The sequence below is a fragment of the Schistocerca gregaria genome, chromosome 7, assembly GCF_023897955.1.
Source record: "Schistocerca gregaria isolate iqSchGreg1 chromosome 7, iqSchGreg1.2, whole genome shotgun sequence".
NCBI classification, from domain to species: domain Eukaryota; kingdom Metazoa; phylum Arthropoda; class Insecta; order Orthoptera; family Acrididae; genus Schistocerca; species Schistocerca gregaria.
Genome location: NC_064926.1, coordinates 493,183,205 through 493,206,134, shown reverse-complemented (window position 1 = coordinate 493,206,134; position 22,930 = coordinate 493,183,205). Strand labels below are relative to the sequence as shown.

The window sequence follows — 22,930 nt, the reverse complement described above, 5'->3', positions numbered from 1 at the left end:
GAGACGTGGCTGCACGATCCGTTAGAGCCTTTCGGATAAGATGCATGCCATCTTGACTGCTAGTGGTACGAGGCCGTCGGGACCCAGCACGGCGTTCCGTATTACCCTCCTGAACCCACCGATTTCATTGGAGCTCGACCAACGCGAGCAGCAATGTCGCGATACGATAAACTACAATCGTGATAGGGTACAATCCGACCTTTATCAAAGTCGGAAAGGTGATGGGATGCATTTCTCCTCCTTACACAAGGCATCACAACAACGTTTCACCAGGCAACGCCGGTCAGCTGCTGTTTGTGTATGAGAAATCGGTTGGAAACTTTCCTCATGTCAGCACGTTGTAGGTGTCGCCACCGGCGCCAACCTTGTGCGAATGCTCTGAAAAGCTAATCATTTGCATATCACAGCATTTTCTTCCTGTCGATTAAATTTCGCGGCTGTAGCACGTCATCTTCGTGATGTAGCAATTTGAATGGCCAGTAGCGTAAATACTGAGGGGATAATAATCAGATACCTCAGTGTGGATATGATAACGTGAAGAGAGAAATTTGTAGGAGGAGTCGTACAGAAAGAGAGGGGGCAGTAGGCGATGTACACAGGTCTGGGGGTGGGGTGGAGAGGAAATGGACAGAGAGAAGTTGAGTGGGGAAGGGAAAGGAGAAGATGTGCAGAGAGAGACGGGGAGGAGCAGATGGACAGAGGGGCGAGGAGCAGATGGACAGAGAATGGACGGGAGGAGGTGGACAGAGAGAGGGGGAAGGAGGAGAAGGACTAATAGAAGATTGGAATAAATATATACCCAGGTCACGCTGAGAGGTCATCTAGTGATAAAAGAAATTACTCAGATTGTTAAAGGAGAGGAAAAAGTAACTGTGGTGTGGAACTGGAATTCGGTAGTAGGGAAGGAAAGAAGGAAATGGAGAAGAACAAGGCCTGAGAGAAAGAAACTAAAGGGGAAGTCGCCTGACAGAATATGGCACACAACATAATTTAAACATTTCTAACACGTGATTTAAGAATCATGAAAGAAGGTTATACACTTGGAAGCGACCTGGGTACATCAGAAGGAAAGAAATGGGCGTAGAAATCAGATTTTGGACTGTAAGACATTTCCAGAAGCAGGCAAGAATTATTACCATAACTTATTTGTTGTCAATTGCAATTTAAAGCTAAAGAAACTGCACAAACGTAGGAAATTTAAGAGGTAGGATCTAGGTAAATGAAGGCACCAAAGGTGGTTGAGAGTTTCGAAGGGAGCATTAGGCAACGTTTGAGTCAAACAGAGGAAAGAAATCCACTAGAAGATGAGTGGGAAGCTATGAGAGCAGCAGAGAATCAAACAGGCGAAAAGACAACGCCTCAAGGAAGTAATCGGGTTACAAACAGAGGATATTGTATTTGCACGAAGAAAGGAGAAAATAAAGTTAGTAAATGAAATAGGCGGAAAGGGATTACTCCTCCATGTGAACAGGTCTCAGAAGACCCATCGGTAGCGACCGACCACCAAATCATCCTCGGCCGAGAGGCATCTTTGGATGAAGATACGGAGGAGCACGTGGTCAGCACACTGCTCTGTCGGCTGTCGTCAGTTTTGGTGACGTGAGCCGGTACTTCTCAGTCAAGCAGCTCCTCAGTTGGTCTCTCAAGGGTTGAGTGCACCCCACTTGTCAACAGCACTGGGCAGACCCGGACGGTCACCCATCCAAATGTAAACCAAGTCCGAGAGCGCCTAACTTCGGCGATATTACGACAACCGGTGTTACCACTGCGGCAAAGCCTTTGGCCGAAAGGGAATTCAGATGTCCGAAAATAACATTGACAGTTAACGCGAAACAGCTAAGCTCGAATGGCTAGAGGACAAATGTAAGGCCGCGGAAGAATGCGTGGCTAGGGGAAAGATAGGTGTCTCCTATTGGGAATTGAAGAAACCATTGGAGAAACGCGAAGCAGCTGAATGAATATCAACTCTGATGACATACCAGTACTAAACAAAGAGGGGAAGGCTGAAAGGTGGAAGGAATATACAAAACGGCTATTCAAGGGAAACAAGCCTGAAGGCAATATTACAGCAAGGGGAGAGGAAGCAGATGAAGATGAGAGGAGGAAGATGTGATATCGCAAGAAGAATTTGAGGTCCCTGGAGTAGACGATATTCTCTCAGAATTATTGAGATCTTTGAGAGACCCGGCTGGGATAAAAGTGTTTCACCTGGTGTATTAGATATATTGTGAGACAAGCGAAATACCTTCACATTTCTAGAAGTATGTAATATTTCTAACAGCAAACTAGGCAGGTCCTGTCAGTCGCGAATATTACAGAACTATCAGTTTAATAGGTTACTGCTGAAAAATACTGGTGAAACAGTTATCCGAATTACGCAACTGGGTTCAACCAAGGAGGTCCTTAAATGCAGGATATCACGGGAAAAGAAGCCTATGACAGAAGAAATAGACTTGCGGCTAGTTGTGGTTTAGAACTGAGTTGCATGTTCTGGATGTGTTCTTTTGACACGCAGAATGGTAATTAACTAGTAGGTGGACAGCGAGCGAAAGGGTGAATCACACAGTGGAAGCATTTGAATACTGGGATACAAAAAATCAATGATGAAGATAAATTACAAGTTGAAGAGGTATTACGCAAGGCAGGTATGGGATGAAAGGACAGGTTGGCGAGAATGCTTTATGGAATCCAAGCCTCGATAAATAAAGAACTGACCGGATAAATTTAGCAGAAATTGTCAGGGGAGAGTATACGTGGGATATACAGTTGAAGACTTTGGACGTAGCAACTGTGGAATTTTAAAGGGAGAAGGGCAGGAGAAATGCAGGTTAAGTTCGGAACACGCACAGTGCAGATAGAAAAGGATAAACCTGTAAGTGCTGGTACTCACGTGTATCCACTCATCCACTCTAGAGTGTCGATGAGAGCCCAGACGCTGTAGCCGATCACCGGTACATCGTCCTCGTTGATGGCTCGCAGAACGGCCGAGAGGTAACCCTGAAAATAAATGGTCGTCTGTAGCTCGGGCTAAGATTCGATTAGAAATTTTTTTTCGTGTACAGATTACAAGATGTCCCCTGTCCATCCAGCATTTAGCGGGAATCAAGTCTAGTTATCTTCAATCAGCTCACTTCCTTCTGAGCAGTGTTCTGTTTTCGTATACACCAGCAGCTGTTGAGCGTCCTGTGGTTCTACACGGAAGTATTTTTAATTTCTTCCTTTGTAGGGGCACCTTGCTAATCAGTTCATGCTTTTTCACACAGGATTCGGCAATAAATAATCAGACGGTGATTCTTTGGTTAGCACTGCTATGTCATGGTTTTATGAGAATTATTAACTGACTTACACAGATGAGATAACTTTAAAAACTGCAAAAACTCTGCTCACCCAATTTTATACTTTAAAAAATTGAAACAAATAAATAGTTTCAAAAATAAACTATCTTCGATTAATATAGAAATAAGGTATAAGAAAGTAGTTGGAAACTATCCTGCACACAAGAGAACAAACAGAAATGGTGTGAGACTAATAGAACTTTGTCAAGCACACAATTTAATTCTTAAATCCACAGCTTTCAAGAAACTACCACGAAGACAAAAGACATGGGTATCCCCAAATCCTAGCCTTGGGGAATTTCAACTTGATCATGTGGCAATCAAGAAGATTTCTAGGAAAGAAATCATGAATGTTAGGGTACTCAGGGGTGCAAACTGGGATTCAGACCACTACCTTTCTAAAATTAAGTTCAAAGTCATCCCAAACAGGAAACGCAGCATGAAACAAATTAAGGGTCGGAAGTATAGCACAGAAAAGATATTAAAATCAGATGAATTCACAAAAGCAACAGAAACCATTCAGACACACAGCTGGGGGGATATCAAGGAAAACCTCATTTCTACAGCCGAACGGATAGCATCTAACATAAAAAGTAAAAAACAAGCCTGATGGTCGCTGGAATGTGATGCTCTCATTGAAACAAGAAAACAGGCATGGCAAAATTGGCAGTCACAGAAAACAGAAGAAAGTGGACTGAATTTCATTACAGTTAGAGAACTGGTAGATAAAAATATAAAAAGGGTTAAGAAGACACATGAAAGCAAAACTCTCCTCCAAATTGATGAAGAATTTGCTAAAAACAACACAAGAAGCTTTCACAGAACTTTCAAACAAAGGTTATCAAGATACAAAGCACCCACCCTCCAATTTCGAGATGTAAATGGGACCATCGTTCACAACAACACGGAAAACTGCAAAATACTAGCAGGCTACTTTGAGAAACTCTTGAATTGTGAACTCATCCTTGAAAAATTTGAATCCATCCCAAACAACCGTGAGAAGCCGGGTTCGGACCCACCGACGACTGAAGAACTACAGAAGGTCATTTCAGAACTTAAAAAGAACAAGGCGTTCGGTGAAAATAAAATAGTGGCCGAACTATGGAAAAAGGTTGACAAAAATGCAGTTACATCCCTAAAGTGTGTTTTCGATCAATCTGGAAAGAAGAAGAGATCCCCGCAGAATGGAGAACAGCTCTCATCCACCCTATCCACAAGAAAGGTTTGAAGACAGACCCCAACAATTATAGAGGAATATCACTGCTGGATATAACGTACAAGATTCTTTCTAAAGTCCTTTTGCACAGGGCACAGCCGCAATTGGATCCGCAAATCGGGGAATACCAGGGAGGTTTTAGAAAGTGTAGATCATGTTCGGAACAAATACTAGACCTCAAAAACACTATGGCATACCAAAAATCAAGGGCAAAGACATACGTAATCTGCTTCATTGATTTCAAAAAAGCTTATGATTCTATTGATAGAGAATCTCTATTATCAGTCCGGGAAGAAATGGGTTTGGATAAGAAAACAACTAATATTATAAAAGCGACCCTTGCAAATACATTTTAGAAAGTTAAATTTATGGGCGAACTATCGGAACCCTTTGAAATGAAAACGGGAGTGCGACAGGGCGATGGGCTCTCACCGTTGCTGTTCAATTGTGCGCTTGAGAAAGTAGTCAGAGAATGGAACACAAATATTAAGACTGGGTTGCAAAAAGAAGGACCTTAAAGTAAATTGCATTGCTTTTGCAGATGATATGGCCCTGTTTACTGAAACAATGGAAGAAGCACGGGAGCAAATCCTTGAACTAAAGAAACATGCTGCTAAAATTGGTCTTCACATCTCCTCTGAAAAAACTAAGATATTGACAAACATGAAGCACTCATGTACATACCTCAAAGTTCAAGAACAGTAGATTTAAATAGTAAAAATTCAAATATCTCGGAGAATGGATTAGTTGGAATGCTGGGGAAAGCAAAGCAATGGAATCCAGAAAAAATAAACTTGCATTGGCCTTCAAACTAACAAAAAATACATACAAAAAATCCCTTTCATGCGGGTCCAAAATTACACATTACAAGACAGTGATTAATCCAGAAGCACTGTATGTAGCAGAAACACTTAACATGAATTTCAAAGGCCAAATGGAGAAACTTGAGCTAAAGGAAAGAAAAATTTTAAGAAAAATCATTGGGCCAAAATTTCAAGATAATAAGATTATATACATCAAAAATGAAACTCTCTACAAGAAAATTGAAAAACTTTCAGATTCTATGTGAAAAAGGAGAATAAATTTTTATGGTCATCTTCTCAGAATGAATTCCAACTGATTAACTAAACAAATCTTTGACTTCTTCCGTAACCGAAAAACGAAGCCCAACTGGTTTAAAGAAACTGAGACAGACCCAGTGGAATTAAAGATTTCAGAAAATTGACTTATTGATCGAACTGCTAAATTAATTACTAAAGATGAAAACATAAGGTTCCAAGACAAATCCACACAAAAGTCCAAACCCTTCATCTCGGAAGAAGAAGATCAGAAAGAATGAAGAAATGATGATCCCTAAGAAAAGAACAACGCACAAAGAAATGATTGATCCAGCGTACCCCAAAGAGGGTGAAACGAAAGAAGAAGAAGATAGAAATAATGAACAGGAGGGGATATTTCTCAGTTCTTGGACTATATATGCCCAAAAATTTAGTCTGGGAATACCATGTAGTAGTCTTCCTGGTTTTTCCTATATCGTGATTAAGACCTGGGCGTTTTCAGGAATTAGGAAAAGATACCTCTTTGCTACACTAGGGGGTGAAATTGTTAAGCGGATCGTTGAGCTAAAATGAGGGCAAGGGATGAACGACAACGAATACGTGTCGTCATCTTACTGGAGTAGGTACATAGGAGTCGAAAGTTTTGAGATGTCATATTTGTACAGAAGTTAAAAGATGGATTCTTGGAGTATACCCGCAGTTGGATATAAAATTCGGGAGCGTGTGATGTTTGTTGTTGGATAAGACAGATAAGTGGGAAGGAAGCTATTAGTTGTACCCGACTGGAAGAGCACACCAGTGGAGTTTGAAAAAGAGAGCAGAATGTCATACACGGTCATTGGGTTTTTAGTGTCTGGGGAAATGAGGTGGAAAGATCGATACTTGTGGCGTTGCTGGTACAAGAGGTGGACTACGTAGAAGGCATGACCACCATGGGGAAAGTCTGAGAGGACGACTGCGGAAAGTTTCATTCAAGGGGTTTATGTTTGCTTTTGGAGAGGTAGGTGAGGTTGTCGACCATAAGGCTAGGATAACGTATTTGGCAGGTTGATTAAAAGAGGATTGTGGCCAAATGGGAATGTTTTTCACCTTTTCAAGGACGATTCTGTCTCTAACAACTGGGAGTGTGTAGTCGTTTCGTTGAAGCTTATGGGGAGTTACGTGATGCTGTGATAGAAATGAAGGAATGTTTGATAAAGCGTGTATGTTTTGCTGCATCAGGGTACTGGTGAGTACGGGTTTGTTGTTGCTTAGGGAGCGGATGTAGGAGTGCAGGACCTTGCACAAATTTCCGCCCATTTGAGGTTAGGGAAGCTGGGTAAAGGGCACATTGAGTTTGATAAGCCTTTGAAGAGAAGGTGGTCCTTCTTATGGGATTAACTAGTTGCTACAGTGAGACGGAAGATGAATTCGAACTGCAACGATATTGTCAGAGTGTGTGAGAGCGCTGAAAGGGGAGATTATTTTGCAGGACTGTGAGATAATTCGGTCTATGTTTTCGGCTATTGGAGAGGAGAGCCGTGGTTTCTTAAGAGGTGGCTTCGATTTACGCTTGTGGGATTATGTGGAGTTGAGTGGGTTTCACTGCAGGTACTACGAGGGGGGGGGGGGGGGGGGAGATTCCAGGTTGGGACATTTCTTACGTAGATGATGTGACCATCATTGAGAAACACGCATTCCTTTTTTGTATTCACGGGTTTATTGGTCATTGTAATGCATCCTGTGGCTTGAGTCTGGGCTTCAGACGGTTCCACTTTGTGACGTTGTAAGCAAAGGGCACGTTTTGGGTTAGTTAGTCGACAGAGCCAGAATGAATTTTTTACTCAGTAGCGTAGTGCGCGCTGATATGAAACTTCCTGGTGGAGGACTTGCCAGCGATAGACAAAGATCCCGAGTTCGAGTCTCAGTCCGGTACACAGGTTTAATCTAGCAGTAAGTTTTGTAATCAACAGTGATTCGTCATTCCATCAACAATAAATCGAAAATGAAGCACCAACTTTATTTGTATTGGTTATATTCACTACCTACTAGTATGAGTATGAAGTTAGAAAAAGAGAAAAAAATATCCGTTAGTATTTGCAGCATGTATCGCGGTGAAAATGTAAAATTTTTCTCGAGTTCGCACCCATAAAGAAAAATGAAAAAGAAAGTTTTAACGTCGATAACGAGGCTATTAGGGACGGAACCCAACTTTGGACTTTACAACAATGAAGAAAGACCTCGGCCGTGACAATATGTAAAAATTTACAGCACCCATTATAAAACTAAATCTTGATGGCCGAACAGATGTTTGAACAACCAACTGAGTAGTACCCACTGCCATGCTCTGCACAGTCACTGGCAGAAGTTGCACGTGAAAAAAATTCGCTGCTTGTCGTCAAGCAGGATGGCGAGACTCACCCTGTGGTAGTGGATGCGGCCCGTGTCGTTGAGAACGCCTGGAGGGTCAGCGAAGCCGTTCTCCGTGATGAAGATCTGGTAGCCGGGATACTTCTCGTGCACCCAGTTGAGCAGCTTGCGCAGGCCCCACGGCACGTCCTGAAAACCGAGAGGGAGGCGTCAACACACTGTTCCGACATCACAACTAGTTGAGCCTGTTATGCCACGCTCTCCAAAGCGTTGCAACCCCTAACATTATACAGACTGTAATGAAATTTCAACCACAGATTAGCCGCACAATAATATAAACATTCATAGGCTTACAGCCCTGTATGTACTTCTCAGTTTGAGGATACGGTAAGTCGTGAAGCCCACACATGCTCAAATCGGAGTCACTGTACGTCACTGCGTGGAATCTAAGAATGTCTAGACATTTTCATGGGGGAAAGGAAGACAGAGGTTGGTATAAAATAGAACAAATGATGGACAGCACTGGGAGTCAGTGCCACTCTGAGATGAGGAGGCTGGCACAGGAGACGAAATCACAGTGAGCCACACAAATTAGTAAAAAAGCTGATGACTCAACAGAAAAAAACGTTATTGTGCGTTACATTAAGATGCAGTTCAGTGTTTACAAAGTGAATCTGATATTGTACGCGATGTAACACGTCAGAAAATGGAGCCTGGGCCCACGGAAGACATTGCTAGAGGTTACAGAAAAATCGTAAAGACAACACATACATGTATTATTTCACATAAATCCGCCTGATAACGGAGGCTTCACCCTCTGAAAAGCGTAGTGGAAAAAAAAATTGTGACTGCAAACAGTAAAGCTGTTGTTTCAGTCGATATCGGTAACACTCACGGTATAACCTAAACTATCATCTTCGCATTTCAAACCTGCATCTCCATCTACATACATAATCCGCAAGCCACCGTCCCTAGTCATTTCCTTTTCTATTCTACTATAAAATGGTGCGAGCTCTTCCAAATTAACAACGTAACTGTAGACCATATGTGGCTCCAATTCAAAGAAACAGTATCGGGAGCAGTTGAGAGATTTACACCAAATACATTAACAAACGACGGAGCTGAATCTCATTGGTACCCAAAACGGGTCAGAACACTGTTGTAGAAGCAACGAAAAAAAAAAAAAACATGCCAAATATAAACGGACGCTGCGATATTCGCTGTTTTTGGCTTCATTAAAACAGCAAATAGTAAATACTTTCATCCAGAAGGCAAATACTTGTTTATAAAGAATGATTAATGTACAATAAGGCGTCGCATAGCGACGGTGGAATTTCCTAAATAATGTAATTCGTCGTCTTTCGGCGACATATAAACAAATGAAGCCTTGAGCGCTAAAACACTTGTACTGTTTTTCGCAAGTAAGACGGACGCCGATTTGTGGCAGTCTGATCTAACTTTTACTAAATGTATAAAAAAGTGTTACGTCTAAGTTTGAGTGAAGTGTAAAAAAAAGAAGAACTGTTATAACTTATCGTGACGACGGAGGGGTGACTCAAAAGGACAATGGCTATATGAAAGAGCGCTCAATGGACATGAAACGGACATAAAAACCTACCGTCAATGTAGTACTAAGCTTATGGCACGATATATGTTTTAGTTATAATAAATATTTGTTCTCGAAATACTGAATCATTTAGCAGTGCTCATTCCTATCATCCCCTCAGTATTATTTTCATTTTAATTGTGCATTTTGCTAAGATTGCAGACACCAAGATCAGTAGTCCAATGTGCGTGTTACATTGACAAAAAGAAAACTGTTTTATCGTCTTCTTGCATCAGCTTTAATATTGAATTTCCCTTTTGTGTGATGTTACAGTTGTTTTTGCGCCCTTAAGAACTTTCTGATCCCTTAGGAAATTGTTTTGTCATAAGAATAACTTCACGATCGGGTATGATAGTATCTACGATCATGAAGTAATTAGAAAGACGATAATGCAATTTCTTAATCAATAGCACGCTAGCTGTGACAGCTTCAAGCCACGCGAAACTGCAAGTAAAGAATATTCACATTTCATAATGCAATATTTTATGTCAATGGTCAATCCATGATTCTTACGCCAATTGTGATTGATAAAACAGTAAGCAAAATCTCAAATTCCAACTTTTCCATTGAATAACAACATCACTTTTATTTTGTTATATCACAACGCAAAATCTCCAAGATTGGCGATCCTCTACAGAAGCTCGAAATTTAGCGCGGACTTCAATGCGAGATGCTCATAATAGTTTCCACAATGAAACTTTGTCTCGAAGCCTGGCAGAAAATCCAAAGAGATTCTGGTCGTGTGTCAAATATGCTAGCGGCAAGACACAGTCAATGCCTTCTCTGCGCAATAGCAATGGAGATACTATCGAAGACAGTGCTGGCAAAGCAAGGTTACTAAGCACAGCCTTCTGAAATTCACTCAAAAAAGAAGACGAAGTAAATATTTTAGAATTCGAATCAAGAACAGCTGCCAACATGAGTAACGTAGAAGTAGATGTCCTTGGAGTAGTGAAGCAACGTAAATCACTGAACAAAAGCAAATCTTCCGGTCCAGATTGTATACCTGTTGGGTTCCTTTCAGAGTATGCTGATACAATAACTCCATACTTAACAATCATACACCTGTTCGCTCGACAAAATATTCGTACTCAAAGACTGGAAAGTTGTACAGGTCATACCTATATTCCAGAAAGTTAGTAGGAGTAATCCACAAAATTACAGGCCCATATCGTTAACGTCCATATGCAGCAGGATTTTGGAACATATACTGTGTTCGAACATTATGAATTACCTCGAAGTAAACGGTCTTCTGACACACATTCAACACGGGTTTAGAAATCATCGTTCTTGTGAAACACAACTAGCTCTTTACTCACACGAAGTGTTGAGTGTCATTGACAACGGATTCCAAATTGATTCTGTATTTCAGGATTTCCGGAAGGCTTTGGACACACAAGCGGCCTATAGTGAAATTGCGGACTTGTGGAATATTCGTCTCAGTTATGTGACTGGATTCGTGATTTCCTGTCAAAGGGGTCACAGTTCGTAGTAATTGACGGAAAATCATCGAGTAACATAGAAGTGATTTCTGGTGTTCCCGAAAGCCCTTTGCTGTTCCTTATCTATATAAACGATATCGGAGACAATCTGAGCAGCTGTATTACGTTGTTTGCAGATGACGATGTCCTTTTATCGACTAGTAATGTCATCAGAAGACCAACAAAAATTGCAAAACGATTTAGAAAAGATTTCTGTATGGTGCGAAAATTGGCAATTGACCCTAAATAACGGAAAGTGTGAGGTAATCCACATGAGTGCTAAAAGGAATCCGTTTCACTTCCATTACGCAAAAAAATCATAAATTCAACTAAATACCTAGGAATTACAATTACGAACAACTTAAATTGGAAAGAACGCACAGAAAATGTTTTGAGGAAGGCTAACCAAAGACTGCGTTTTATTGGCAGGACACTTAGAAAACGTAACAGATCTACTAAAGAGACTGCCTACACTACATTTGTCCTCTCTTAGAGTACTGCTGCACGGTATGGGATCCTTACCAGATAGGATTGACGGAGTACAACGAAAAAGTTCAAAGAAGGACAGCACGTTTTATATTATCGCGAAATAGGGGAGAGAGTGTCATTGAAATGATACATGATTTGGGGTGGACATCATTAAAACAAGGACGTTTTTAGTTGCGGCGGAATCTTCTCAATCACCAACTTTTTCCTCCGAATGCAAAAATATTTTTTTGAGGCCGACATATATAGGGAGAAACGATTACCATAATAAAATAAGGGAAATTAAAGTTGCACGGAAAGATATAGGTGTTCGTTTCTTCCGTGCGATATACGAGATTGGAATAATAGCGAATTGTGAAGGTGGTTCGATGAACCGTCTGCCAGGCACTTAAATGTGATTTGTAGAATGTCCATGTAAATGTAGATGGAAAACGAACTCCAATTTCTCTTAGCTTCTTTTCGCCGTCCTTACGCAGAACTACTTTTCTGCAATCAGCTACAAATGCCTGTTCAATAAGGTTTCGCGAAAATAACGTCATCTTCTCTCCAATGATTCACATTTGTCTTCAAGAAGCATCTTCGTAACACTCACGTATTGATCGAACCTGCTGGTAACAGATCTAGCAGCAGGTCTCTGAATTGCATCGATGCCTCGCTTTAATCCTTTGTGGATGAGCTGCACTTCACTAAATCAACCGAAATCGAGACTTCACATTCTCTACTACGGTCCTTACTTGTTCGTTCCGTTCATATCGCTTTGCAATATAACGCCTACATATTTGTTCGATGTGACTGTGTGTCAAGCAGTACACCATTAATATTGTACTCTAACATTAAAGGGTTGTTTTCCTGACACTTCTGCATTAACTTACATTTTTACGTGTTTACAGCAAGCTGCCATTCATCACACGAAGTAGAAATTTTATCTAAGTCATCCTGTACCCGCCTACAGTCATTGAACGACGACAGCTTCCCACACTTCACAGCAAACTTCTACAGACTGCTGCTCAGCCTGTCTGTCAGGTCATTTATGTATGAGAGAGTAAGAACGCTTATATCTCACAGTCCTGGGGCACCTTACCTCCGATGAGCACTCACCGTCGAGGACAATGCATTGGGATCTATTAATGAAGTTTCCAAGTTATTCAAATACTCGTATTTGGGAACCTATTCCAGTGGGGCACCGTGTCGAACAATTTCCGGAAATCTAGGAATATGGATTCTGCTTGTTGCTCTCATCCATAGTTCGCAGAATAGCGTTCCAGAAAGGATAAGCTAAATTTCTCACGAGCGAAGATTTCTGAATCCGTTATAATTTGTGAAGTCCGCCCCGACAGCAGAGTGATGCCGGCACGGCACGGTAGCTCAGCGTGTTCGGTCAGAGAGCTGGTTGGCCTCTGCTAAAAAAAAAAAAAAAAAAAAAAAAAAAAAAAAAAAAAAAAAAAAAAAAAAAACTGAGTGCAAAGACCAACCAAACGAACTTCAAAGGACGTCATGTGACGTCCGCAACGGCCAAACACAACGGTCAACAACGAACAAAATTGAGAAAAAAAAGTGGTGAGCGTGACGGATTGCCGTCCTACGGGGCCGGGTTCGATCCCCGGTATGGTCGGGGATTTTCTCCGCTCAGGGACTGGGTGTTATGTTGTCTTCATCATCATTTCATCCCAATCCGGCGCGCAGGTCGCCCAATGTGGTGTCGAATGTAATAAGACCTGCTCCTAGGCGGCCGGGCCTGCTCTGTATGGGGCCTCCCGGCCAAAGACGCCAAACGCTCATTTCCATTTTCATGATTTGTGAACAGAAGCTTTTCTGTCTTAAGACTAGGTATTATATTCAGAATTAGTTCACAAATTATGCAGCGTATCGATGTCAAGGATATAGGTCTGTAATTTTGCAGGTCCTTTCTTTTATCTTCCTTATATGTAGCGCTTTTCCCCAAACGCTTGGGATTTTACTCTCCTGTGTTTTTAATACAAAGTAGTTACCGTCTTCCCCAAAGACACGAGTCCGCAGTTCGTGGTCTAGTGGCTAGAGCTGCTGCCTCTGGATCACGGGGTCCGGGTTCGATTCCCGGTCGGGTTGGGGATTTTCTCTGTCCGGGGACTGAATGTTTGAGTTTTCTTCACCATCATCATCCCTGAGAGTGGATGGATTTGATTGTGTAAAAAATTGGACTGTGTAAGGAATTGCGACTTTGTACGGGCGCCGATGAGCGCGCAGTTGAGCTCCCCACAAACCAACCATCATCATCCAAAGACACGTTACTCTGTCCCGTTAACTCTCACTCAAATACGGATACTGCGCACGTCGACATCTGCATGTCTATATGAAGAAGGTATCTGTTCTTTCATACATGTCCGAAAAAACAGATACCATTGGTGATCTTCCTGCTCTCGAAGAATGAAATTACAATGAAATGTAGATTAGCTTCATCAATATGAGCCTAAAACTGTGTCTTATTAACGTCGATGAGGTCTTTAGGCTTTCAGACTCCACTTCGACTGTTTTAGCCTGAGGTAAAACTGACACATGTTCTGCATATCTGTACATGTCTTTCTACACTACACATACATTTATAGTTCGCAAGTCAGCCTACAGTCTGTGGTGGAGGATACTCCATGTACGTTTGTCACATCTCCATTTGTTGTAGCAGTGGCGAATGATACGTGGGTACAATTAATGTTGATAAAGCTCTGTGTAAGCTCGAATTTCTCTCAACTTACCTTCATGGTTCTTTGCGAGGTATACCTAGGAGGAAGCAACATATTATTTGACTCTTCTTGGAATATATGGTGTCACAATTTTAACAATAAACCACGCCGTGGTGCACAACGCCTTCTGCGTAGTGTGTACCGGTAACTCAGGAAATAGATAAGCATCACACACAGTTTCGCTCATGCTGAACGAATGTGTGACGAAAGGCACTGCTCTTCTTTGGATATTCTGTATTTCCTTTATCAGTCCTGACTGGTAGGGACAGCACACTGACGAACAATAGTCAAGTGTTGGTCGATCGAAGGTCCTGTAAGAATTACCCTCTTACTGCTGGAATACAGTTATGCACTGGCTACGCGTCTCGATTCGTTCGGATTATGGTTTCTGGGTGTTTCAGTTTTCACAAGCGTTGTTATAGTTAACGTTAACGCGTCATTGGAAGTTTAAATTTGTAATTCCGTCGTCATGAATATGCGTTGCGCTGCCGTCAACTTACCGTCATTCCTTCACCTGTCGGGTAGCCTTCGATGGCCGACGTGATGACGCCCGTGTCGTAATCCTTGGATGGGATTGAGCCTTTTAGTCCTGATGTTGCTAGTGAAGTTGAGTAGTGGTTAAGCCCCATGAAATCAGCCGTACCTGTGAGCAATAATACAGCTTGACGTAACATCTTTCAGCTTATGTATGAAAGCATGGTTTCGCGGTGATATGAATTAATAAAATTTTCTCGGGCTTCCAGCTTGTCCGGAAGACTTTTCGGAGGTGGCTCATTTCCCTTCCTTGACGTCCTCGTTCGACGGAAAACCAACGGGCACCTCAGCCACAGTGTCTACAGGAAACAGACACACACAGATCGGTATCTGCACGCCCTCAGCCACCACCATCCGGCACAAAAACGTGCTAAAGTCGTCTCAGACGCTGAAAGTCTGCCACCTCCGAAAAGTCTTCCGGAAAAACGGGTACAGCCACGGACAGGTGTCACAGGCTATATCTGATGTGACATGCAAGGAACACACCAACAGAGAGGAGAACACCACCGAAGAAAAAAGCAAGAAACTTGTATTTTTGCCTTTCTGTGGTACAGTGTCGGGAAAGATTAGCCGGCTCCTGTAGAGTTATGACATTTCATCGGTGTTCAGGCCCCCATCAAAAATTCGACAGCTCATGAGGCCTGTGAAGGACGATCTAGGGCTTAAAACGCCTGGAGTGTACAAGATACCATGTCAGTGTGGCTATTACTACGTCGGCCAAACAGTATGCACTGTGGAGCAACGCCAGACGGAACACGAGAGGTGCTTACGCCTACGCTATCCAGAAAAATCGTCCGTGCAGAACACGCCTTAGAAAACGTACACCGAATTGTACTCGACGAAACATCTGTCGTTATGAAGACGAAGGGATTTTGGGATAGAGTCATAAAAGAAGCTATTGAAATAAAAACCTCTGAAAACACCATCAACGAGGACGGCGGTTTGCAGCTCAGCACAGCCTGGGACCCGGCTGTCGCGATGTTAGAACGGGCGCTACGGACGCGGGATGAAAACATTACCGTATATGGGAGGAAGAGAGCACCAGTGACGTCGCAGCCAGCAGTGCGGCTGTATAACGACGCAGCCACGGCGACACAGCAGTCAGTCTTACAACTTGACAATGAGTGAGGAGAGCTCGGTCGAAAGCTCGTGGGATCTTAACTACCTGATGCTGCTGGAAACTCGAGAAAATTTTATTAATCTTTGAGGTTATCTGTAACCTTTCACCTAACAGTCCCTCCTCTTTTTTTCTGGAAAAGCACAACACCCTGTAAAATAGCAGAAATGCCGAAAGGCCGATGAGTGGAACGGTAGGTCTCCATCATTGACAAAATTTTGCTGTTTCTCATTGAGCACATTTATAGTTCGTAAGTTATTTATGTGTGAAGAAACCTTCTTTTGAAATTACAAGGTGTATCGCACAAAGCTATATGGCGACTCCCAAATGTCTGTCTCATTGATGCCATCCACTACTGTAAGAAGCTGCCATTCATTCAAAGCTATTGTTGCACTAGGCATCTTGTCTTACACTGCCGGGAAAGAAATTAGTGCACCCTTTCAGAGGTTTCAAATCCACTCAATATTATTGTTGCAACAGTGCGTATGGAGCGCATGAAATGATTACATTTACACATCAAGAGCTCAAGCGGTCCTGAGGTACCAGGTATCGATCCATGCTGCAACACCAATGTTCAGAGTACCTGACGGCTCAACACAAAAGTTTTGTCTCAAGTACAGATAGTGTTGAGGATCAGTGGACAAAGTTCAAAACCATCGTACAATATGCGTTACATGAGTATGTGCCGAGCAAGATCGTAAGAGGTGGAAAAGAGACACCGTGGTGCAACAACCGAGTAAGAAAACTGCTGCGGAAGCAAAGGGAACTTCACAGCAAACATAAACATAGCCAAAGCCTTGCAAACAAACAAAAATTACGCGAAGCGAAATGTAGTGTGAGGAGGGCTATGCGAGAGGCGTTCAATGAATTCGAAAGTAAAGTTCTGTGTACTGACTTGGCAGAAAATCCTAAGAAATTTTGGTCTTATGTCAAAGGGGTAGGTGGATCAAAACAAAATGTCCAGACTCTCCGTGACCAAAATGGTACTGAAACAGAGGATGACAGACTAAAGGCCGAAATACTAAATGTCTTTTTCCAAAGGAAGACTGCACTGTAGCTCTTTCTCTAGATTGCCGCACAGATAACAAAATGGTAGATATCGAAATAGACGACAGAGGGATAGAGAAACAATTAAAATCGCTCAAAAGAGGAAAGGCCGCTGGACCTGATGGGATACCAGTTCGATTTTACACAGAGTATGCGAAGGAACTTGCACCTCTTCTTGCAGCGGTGTACCGTAGGTCTCTAGAAGAGCGTAGCGTTCCAAAGGGTTGGAAAAGGGCACAGGTCATCCCAGTTTTCAAGAAGAGACGTCGAACAGATGTGCAGAACTATAGACCTATATCTCTAACGTCGATCAGTTGTAGTATTTTGGAACACGTATTATGTTCGAGTAAAATGACTTTTCTGGAGACTAGAAATCTACTCTGTAGGAATCAGCATGGGTTTCGAAACGGACGGTCGTGTGAAACCCTGCTCGCGCTATTCGTCCATGAGACTCAGAGGGCCATAGACACGGGTTCCCAGGTAGATGCCGTGTTTTTTGACTTCCGCAATGCGTTCGATACAGTTCCCCACAGTCGTTTAATGAACAAAGTAAGAGCGTATGGAAAATCAGACCAATTGTGTGATTGGATTGAAGAGTTCCTAGATAACAGAACGCAGCATGTCATTCTCAATGGAGAGAAGTCTTCCGAAGTAAGAGTGAATTCAGGTGTGCCGCAGGGGAGTGTCGTAGGACCGTTGCTATTCACAATATACATAAATGACCTTGTGGATGACATCGGAAGTTCACTGAGGCTTTTTGCGGATGATGCTGTGGTATATCGGGAGGTTGTAACAATGGAAAATTGTACTGAAATGCAGGACGATCTGCAGCGAATTGACACATGGTGCAGGGAATGGCAATTGAATTTCAATGTAGGCAAGTGTAATGTGCTGTGAATACATAGAAACAAAGATCCCTTATCATTTAGCGACAATATAGCAGGTCAGAAAATGGAAGCAGTTAATGTCATAAATTAGGAGTGATTGAAAATGGAATGGTCATATAAAGTTGATGGTCGGTAAAGCAGATGCCAGACTGAGATTCACTGAAAGAATCCTAAGGAAATGCAATTCGACAACAAAGGAAGTAGGTTACAGTACGCTTGTTCGCCCACTTCTTGAATACTGCTCAGCAGTGTGGGATCCGTACCAGATAGGGTTGATAGAAGAGATAGAGAAGATCCAACGGAGAGCAGCGCGCTTAGTTACAGGATCATTTAGTAATCGCGAAAGCGTTAGGGTGATGACAGATAAACTCCAGTGGAAGACTCTGCAGGAGAGACCCTCAGTAGCTCGGTACGGGCTTTTGTTGAAGTTTCGTGAACATACCTTCACCGAGGAGTCAAGCAGTATATTGCTCCCTCCTACGTATATCTCGCGAAGAGACCATGAGGATAAAATCAGAGAGATTAGAGCCCACACATAGGCATACCGACAATCCTTCTTTCCACGAACAATACGAAACTGGAATAGAAGGGAGAACCGATAGAGGTATCAAGGTACCCTCCGTCACACAGCGTCAGGTGGCTTGCGTAGTATGGATGTAGTTGTAGATGTAGATGTTAGTACGTGGTGTAGCCTCCACGAGCGGCATTGCAGGCGGTGACTCTGGCATCCATAAATAATGGCAAATAGTGTATTGGGATATGTCATGCCACGCCTGCTCGACCTGTTCACATGGTTCTGTAAGAGATGTTGGGTGATGAGTTACATCAAATCTGACATGTGCTCGATTGGAGACAAGTCCAGACATCGTGCTGACCAAGGAAGCTACTGTATGTCTTGCAGAGCACATTAAGTATCACGAACAGTGTGTGGTCGAGCATTATCCTGTTGGAACAACACATCGCCTTCCTGTTGCAAGAACGGCAAAAGAGCAGGTCTGAGAACATTCTGCACGTACCGAGCGCTGGTTAGCGTCCCCTCTAGGAACACCAAAGGTGAATGGGAGTTGTAGCTTATCGCACCCCAGACCAAAAGACCTAGGGTGGAACCAAACTGTCTTGGACGAATGCACTCTACGGCACATCACTCACTAGGTCTATGTTGTACGTGCAAATGACCATTACTTGCCTGCAAGCGGAATCTACTCTCATCGCTGGAGACTACGGTGCACAGTTGCATCTTTCAGGTGATCTTCTGACAGCACCAGTCGAGTCGTGCAAATGGATGCTGCGGCTTGAGTGGAAGACATTGCGTGCCCGTAGTCCCACTGCTAATAACCGGTTTGCACAGACAAGAGGGCTTTTCTGTGCTGTCGTAGCTGTACGATCTGCCACTGCTGCCCTTAACAATACTACGATCTTGGCAGACGTTTATGCGTGGACGTCCAGAACTTCGTCTATGGGCGCGGGAATGATCACGTGACCACTGATACCAGCATCGTTGCACAATGGATGCAGCACTTCCAACTTGTGTGGTGATTCTACGAAAGAACCATACCACTACTCGGAAGGCCACAATCTGACCCTTTTCAAACTCGCCTAGTTGGCTGTAGGAAGTACGAGTCGTCTTCGCGGCATGGTTGCCTGCTTGCTGCACACATTTACACCACACTAATTTTTGTTCTGTCAATGTACAATCTGTTCCCAGATAGGTGGCAGGAAGAAAGATTTCCTGATGATTCGCCTCGCTGCCTCGCGAAAGAGTTGTGTAGAAAGTGTCACAGCGGAAGCGTGAGATTCATGTAGCCTACAGGAAGTGCTCCGATCACATTTTCTCGAGGATGTAGTAAGGCGTCTTCCCCGTCCTCCACAGCAGCTGCGTATGTTAATTATTAAGTAGGCCTCGTTCCTCCACCGTTTCCCACTACATGATCCATCGGATAACCTCTGGAGGTAGTGTTCGGAAATCGGAGATGGAATGACAAGGACAGTTAGGGCCAGGACTTCTCCAGTTACCTGGTGGTTAAGGCAGCTGCTCGTGAAAAGAAGAAAATACAGATTCGATATTCGGTCTGGGACGCACCCCACTTGATGGTTAGCCGCTCCTGTTGCTAAAAAGATTATTTTTACTTCACGGTCAGTTCAGCTCTTATATTGAAGCCATTTTCTAGAGCGATTTGAAACTGACATTGTTTATACATGCAAACGTTGTACATATTGATACAATGGACGTGTAAACACTTCACACAACAGGAGTGTAGGAATTTAGCGATAAGGAAAACAAAATGATACAAATGGCTCTAACCGCTATGGGACTTAACATCTGGCGTCATCAGTCCCCTAGATTTAGAACTACTTAAACCTAACTAACTTAAGGACATCACAGACATCCATGCCCGAGGCAGGATTCGAACCTGCGACCGTAGCAGCAGCGCGGTTCCGGACTGAAGCGCCTAGAACCGCTCGGCCACGTCGGCCGGCAGAGATAAAGAAACCTGGGTTTACAAATGAACAGGAACGGTCCATAAAAAAGGTAAAAAAGGATTATATATGAAATTTTGAATATGACAGTAGTCAGGAACTGTAGAATTATGGACGCAACGGGAATCAAATAGCCAACAAGTTGTATGTCAAAGGTTTATTGAAACCTTTATCTAGGCTTCCACAGATATAAACCTGTCTTCCTCAGAAGAGGTTATAGCACTTGTTATATATTGTGTGAGAAGAGAAACGAAGTCATCAGGCTTATTCAACAGTAAAATGATTAAACAAACGCTCGGTATAGCCATAAGGCTTGGTCAACAATAAAAATGTTCCATGTAGAATCTAACAAGCGTGCGTTTGCGTTCGCGCGCCGCGCGCGCTCGTTTGTGTGTATGTTATAAGAGTCATTTTTACTGCTAACCAAGCCTTATGGCTATGCCATAGCATTTACATGGATACTGTTGACTAAGCCTTATGACATGACTTCGTTTCTGTTTTCACACAATATGTTGTTATTACTTCCTCTGTGAAAGACGGCTTTACATCTCTGGAAACATAGATAAAAGTTCCAGTAAATTTTTGACATGCAACTGGTTGGCTGTTTGATTCTCATTCTATTCAGAAAAATGTAAATTATTGTGTCGTGGTGAAACAAAGTCAAATGATTAAGGCGGTAGTCGCCTTTCAAAATTTCAAAAAAATCTTTATTTTTTGGCTTAAAATGTTCTCTGGGATGTCTGCTTTATTCTAGCGTGGACCCCAGGTTCCAGAAGCTCCGTTATCGAGGTACGCAAAAAAAAAAGTCTGCGAAAATCATTCATTGCGGGAAATAAGTAGTCGCCACGTAATTTCATCGAAGGCATAACAGGCATTATAGAAATTGTGAAAACGCTCGATCTTGAGATCGGACCAGTCTGTTACAACTTCTCCAAAAAAGCGGAAGCAAAACTATCGAGCGAGCAGAGCAGCGGATAACAGAAGCTGCCAAGAGGCCTGCAGGACGACCATAGCCACGAGGAAGATGGAGGAGGACTTCCTTTTGCATCTGGAAGGATTGCAGCGAGGTCCAAGAATCGCTGATTAGAGGTATGTTTAATTTAACTACTAAAGAAAAAGAAAACAAAAAACTTAAAGGCATTTCCCTCGAAACTATATTTTTCAATTTGGTGGAAAACATAACTTGAGACTGGTACATAAGATTTTGCTCGCAGTTTGTTAGCAGCATTCTAAAGTGAATTCTCTATCGGCGTACTTCGCCATTTTGTAATATCTTCAAAAGTCTATTTTCGGTGAACACTTTTGCCTAGATTTTGTCGGCAAAGGAAATGACATTTGTGTCAGCACGTCACCAGTTTGTCAGAACTTAGTAATTTTTTATTATGCTATGTAAACTGATAGAAAATGTATTGAAAATAACTTATACAAAATTATTTTGTTACAGGTCCAATGGGAGGGCTTCAGGAATTCCCTCCGGTAACCAGTGTTCTGGCTACAAGGGATCCTCCCACTTGGTGCAGCGGTTACAGGGAGTGTCCAATATGGACACAGAAATGATTTCTTAAAGACAAAATGCATGGAATAAAACTATATCATATTTAGAATTACTTTTTATTTTACGTGAAAAAAATGGGCACTCGCGCACTGAGAGTTCCGTAGAAACTTTATCATATACACAGACAGCTTATCTATTCTGGCAAATCGAGGACGTGGACGATTTTGCCTGCTATCGACACATGCTGGCAAGCTATAGGTCCCAGGGATTACAAGCTTTTCGATAATATTTTAATTTCAGGTACGAAATTGGATAGCAAATGATAAAACAAATACTTTTTTCGTGATATATAATTACAAATTAACAATATCAGATTTTTCCCTTTACGTATACGAATTCTTGCTTCTTGCGAAAATCCATGATTCCAGGTCAACGGGAAGTACCCTATAGTTTTGATGAGTGAGCTTTCGAGTATCAAAATATGTGAAATAAATGGCCGTATCTTTTAAATGAACTTACTTAGAAGCTTAAAAGTTTTACACCGCCAAGGGACTATGGGCCTTAGTATATGACTAATTTCAACTTGATATTTCTACTCGTTCCTGAGAAAAAGATATCTTATCGGTCAGACAGACTGACAACAAAAAGCTCCTACGAGGGTTCCGTTTTAAGAGACTGAGGCACAGAACCGGAAAAACACGAATATCACATAATTTTCATGCATTCAAAGAGGGCTATCTCCCTAAGTGAAAGTTAAATGAATACTAAAGTAAAATCTGGGTAGATTTAAAAGTGCTGAGCCCAATAACATCGTAGGAAACTGCATAAAATCACACGTCCCTAATAACCAACATTCCCGCACCTCTGGTGCGCGAAGGCTGCAGTGTCGTGCTGTGTTCTAAAGAGACAGAAAATGGACACTTGAATTGCGTTTTTCTGCATAAGAGGGGCAGCTAAGGCGACCACACCTTCCAACAAAGTGACAGACTTGCCCAACTCTCAAGCCGAGAATAGGTTTCTACATAGGAGCCATGCTTCTCTGTGAGGAATTGACACAAGAGCACCAGCTGAGCAGTCAGGCGCGACACACACACACACACACACACACACACACACACACACACACA

General features: G+C 42.5%; 1 protein-coding gene across 1 annotated transcript in view; it reads right to left on the bottom strand.

The window, feature by feature from the left end:
* LOC126281719 (myrosinase 1-like) overlaps nucleotides 1-22,930 on the bottom strand; it is a 98,578-nt gene that overhangs the window by 5,730 nt on the left and 69,918 nt on the right. Inside the window, exons 8-10 of the mRNA XM_049980894.1 lie at nucleotides 14,746-14,888; nucleotides 8,010-8,147; nucleotides 2,891-2,997 (exon numbers count right to left, since the gene is read on the bottom strand). Of these exons, the coding sequence (XP_049836851.1) occupies nucleotides 2,891-2,997; nucleotides 8,010-8,147; nucleotides 14,746-14,888 (388 nt within the window). The remainder of the gene's footprint in view (nucleotides 1-2,890; nucleotides 2,998-8,009; nucleotides 8,148-14,745; nucleotides 14,889-22,930) is intronic.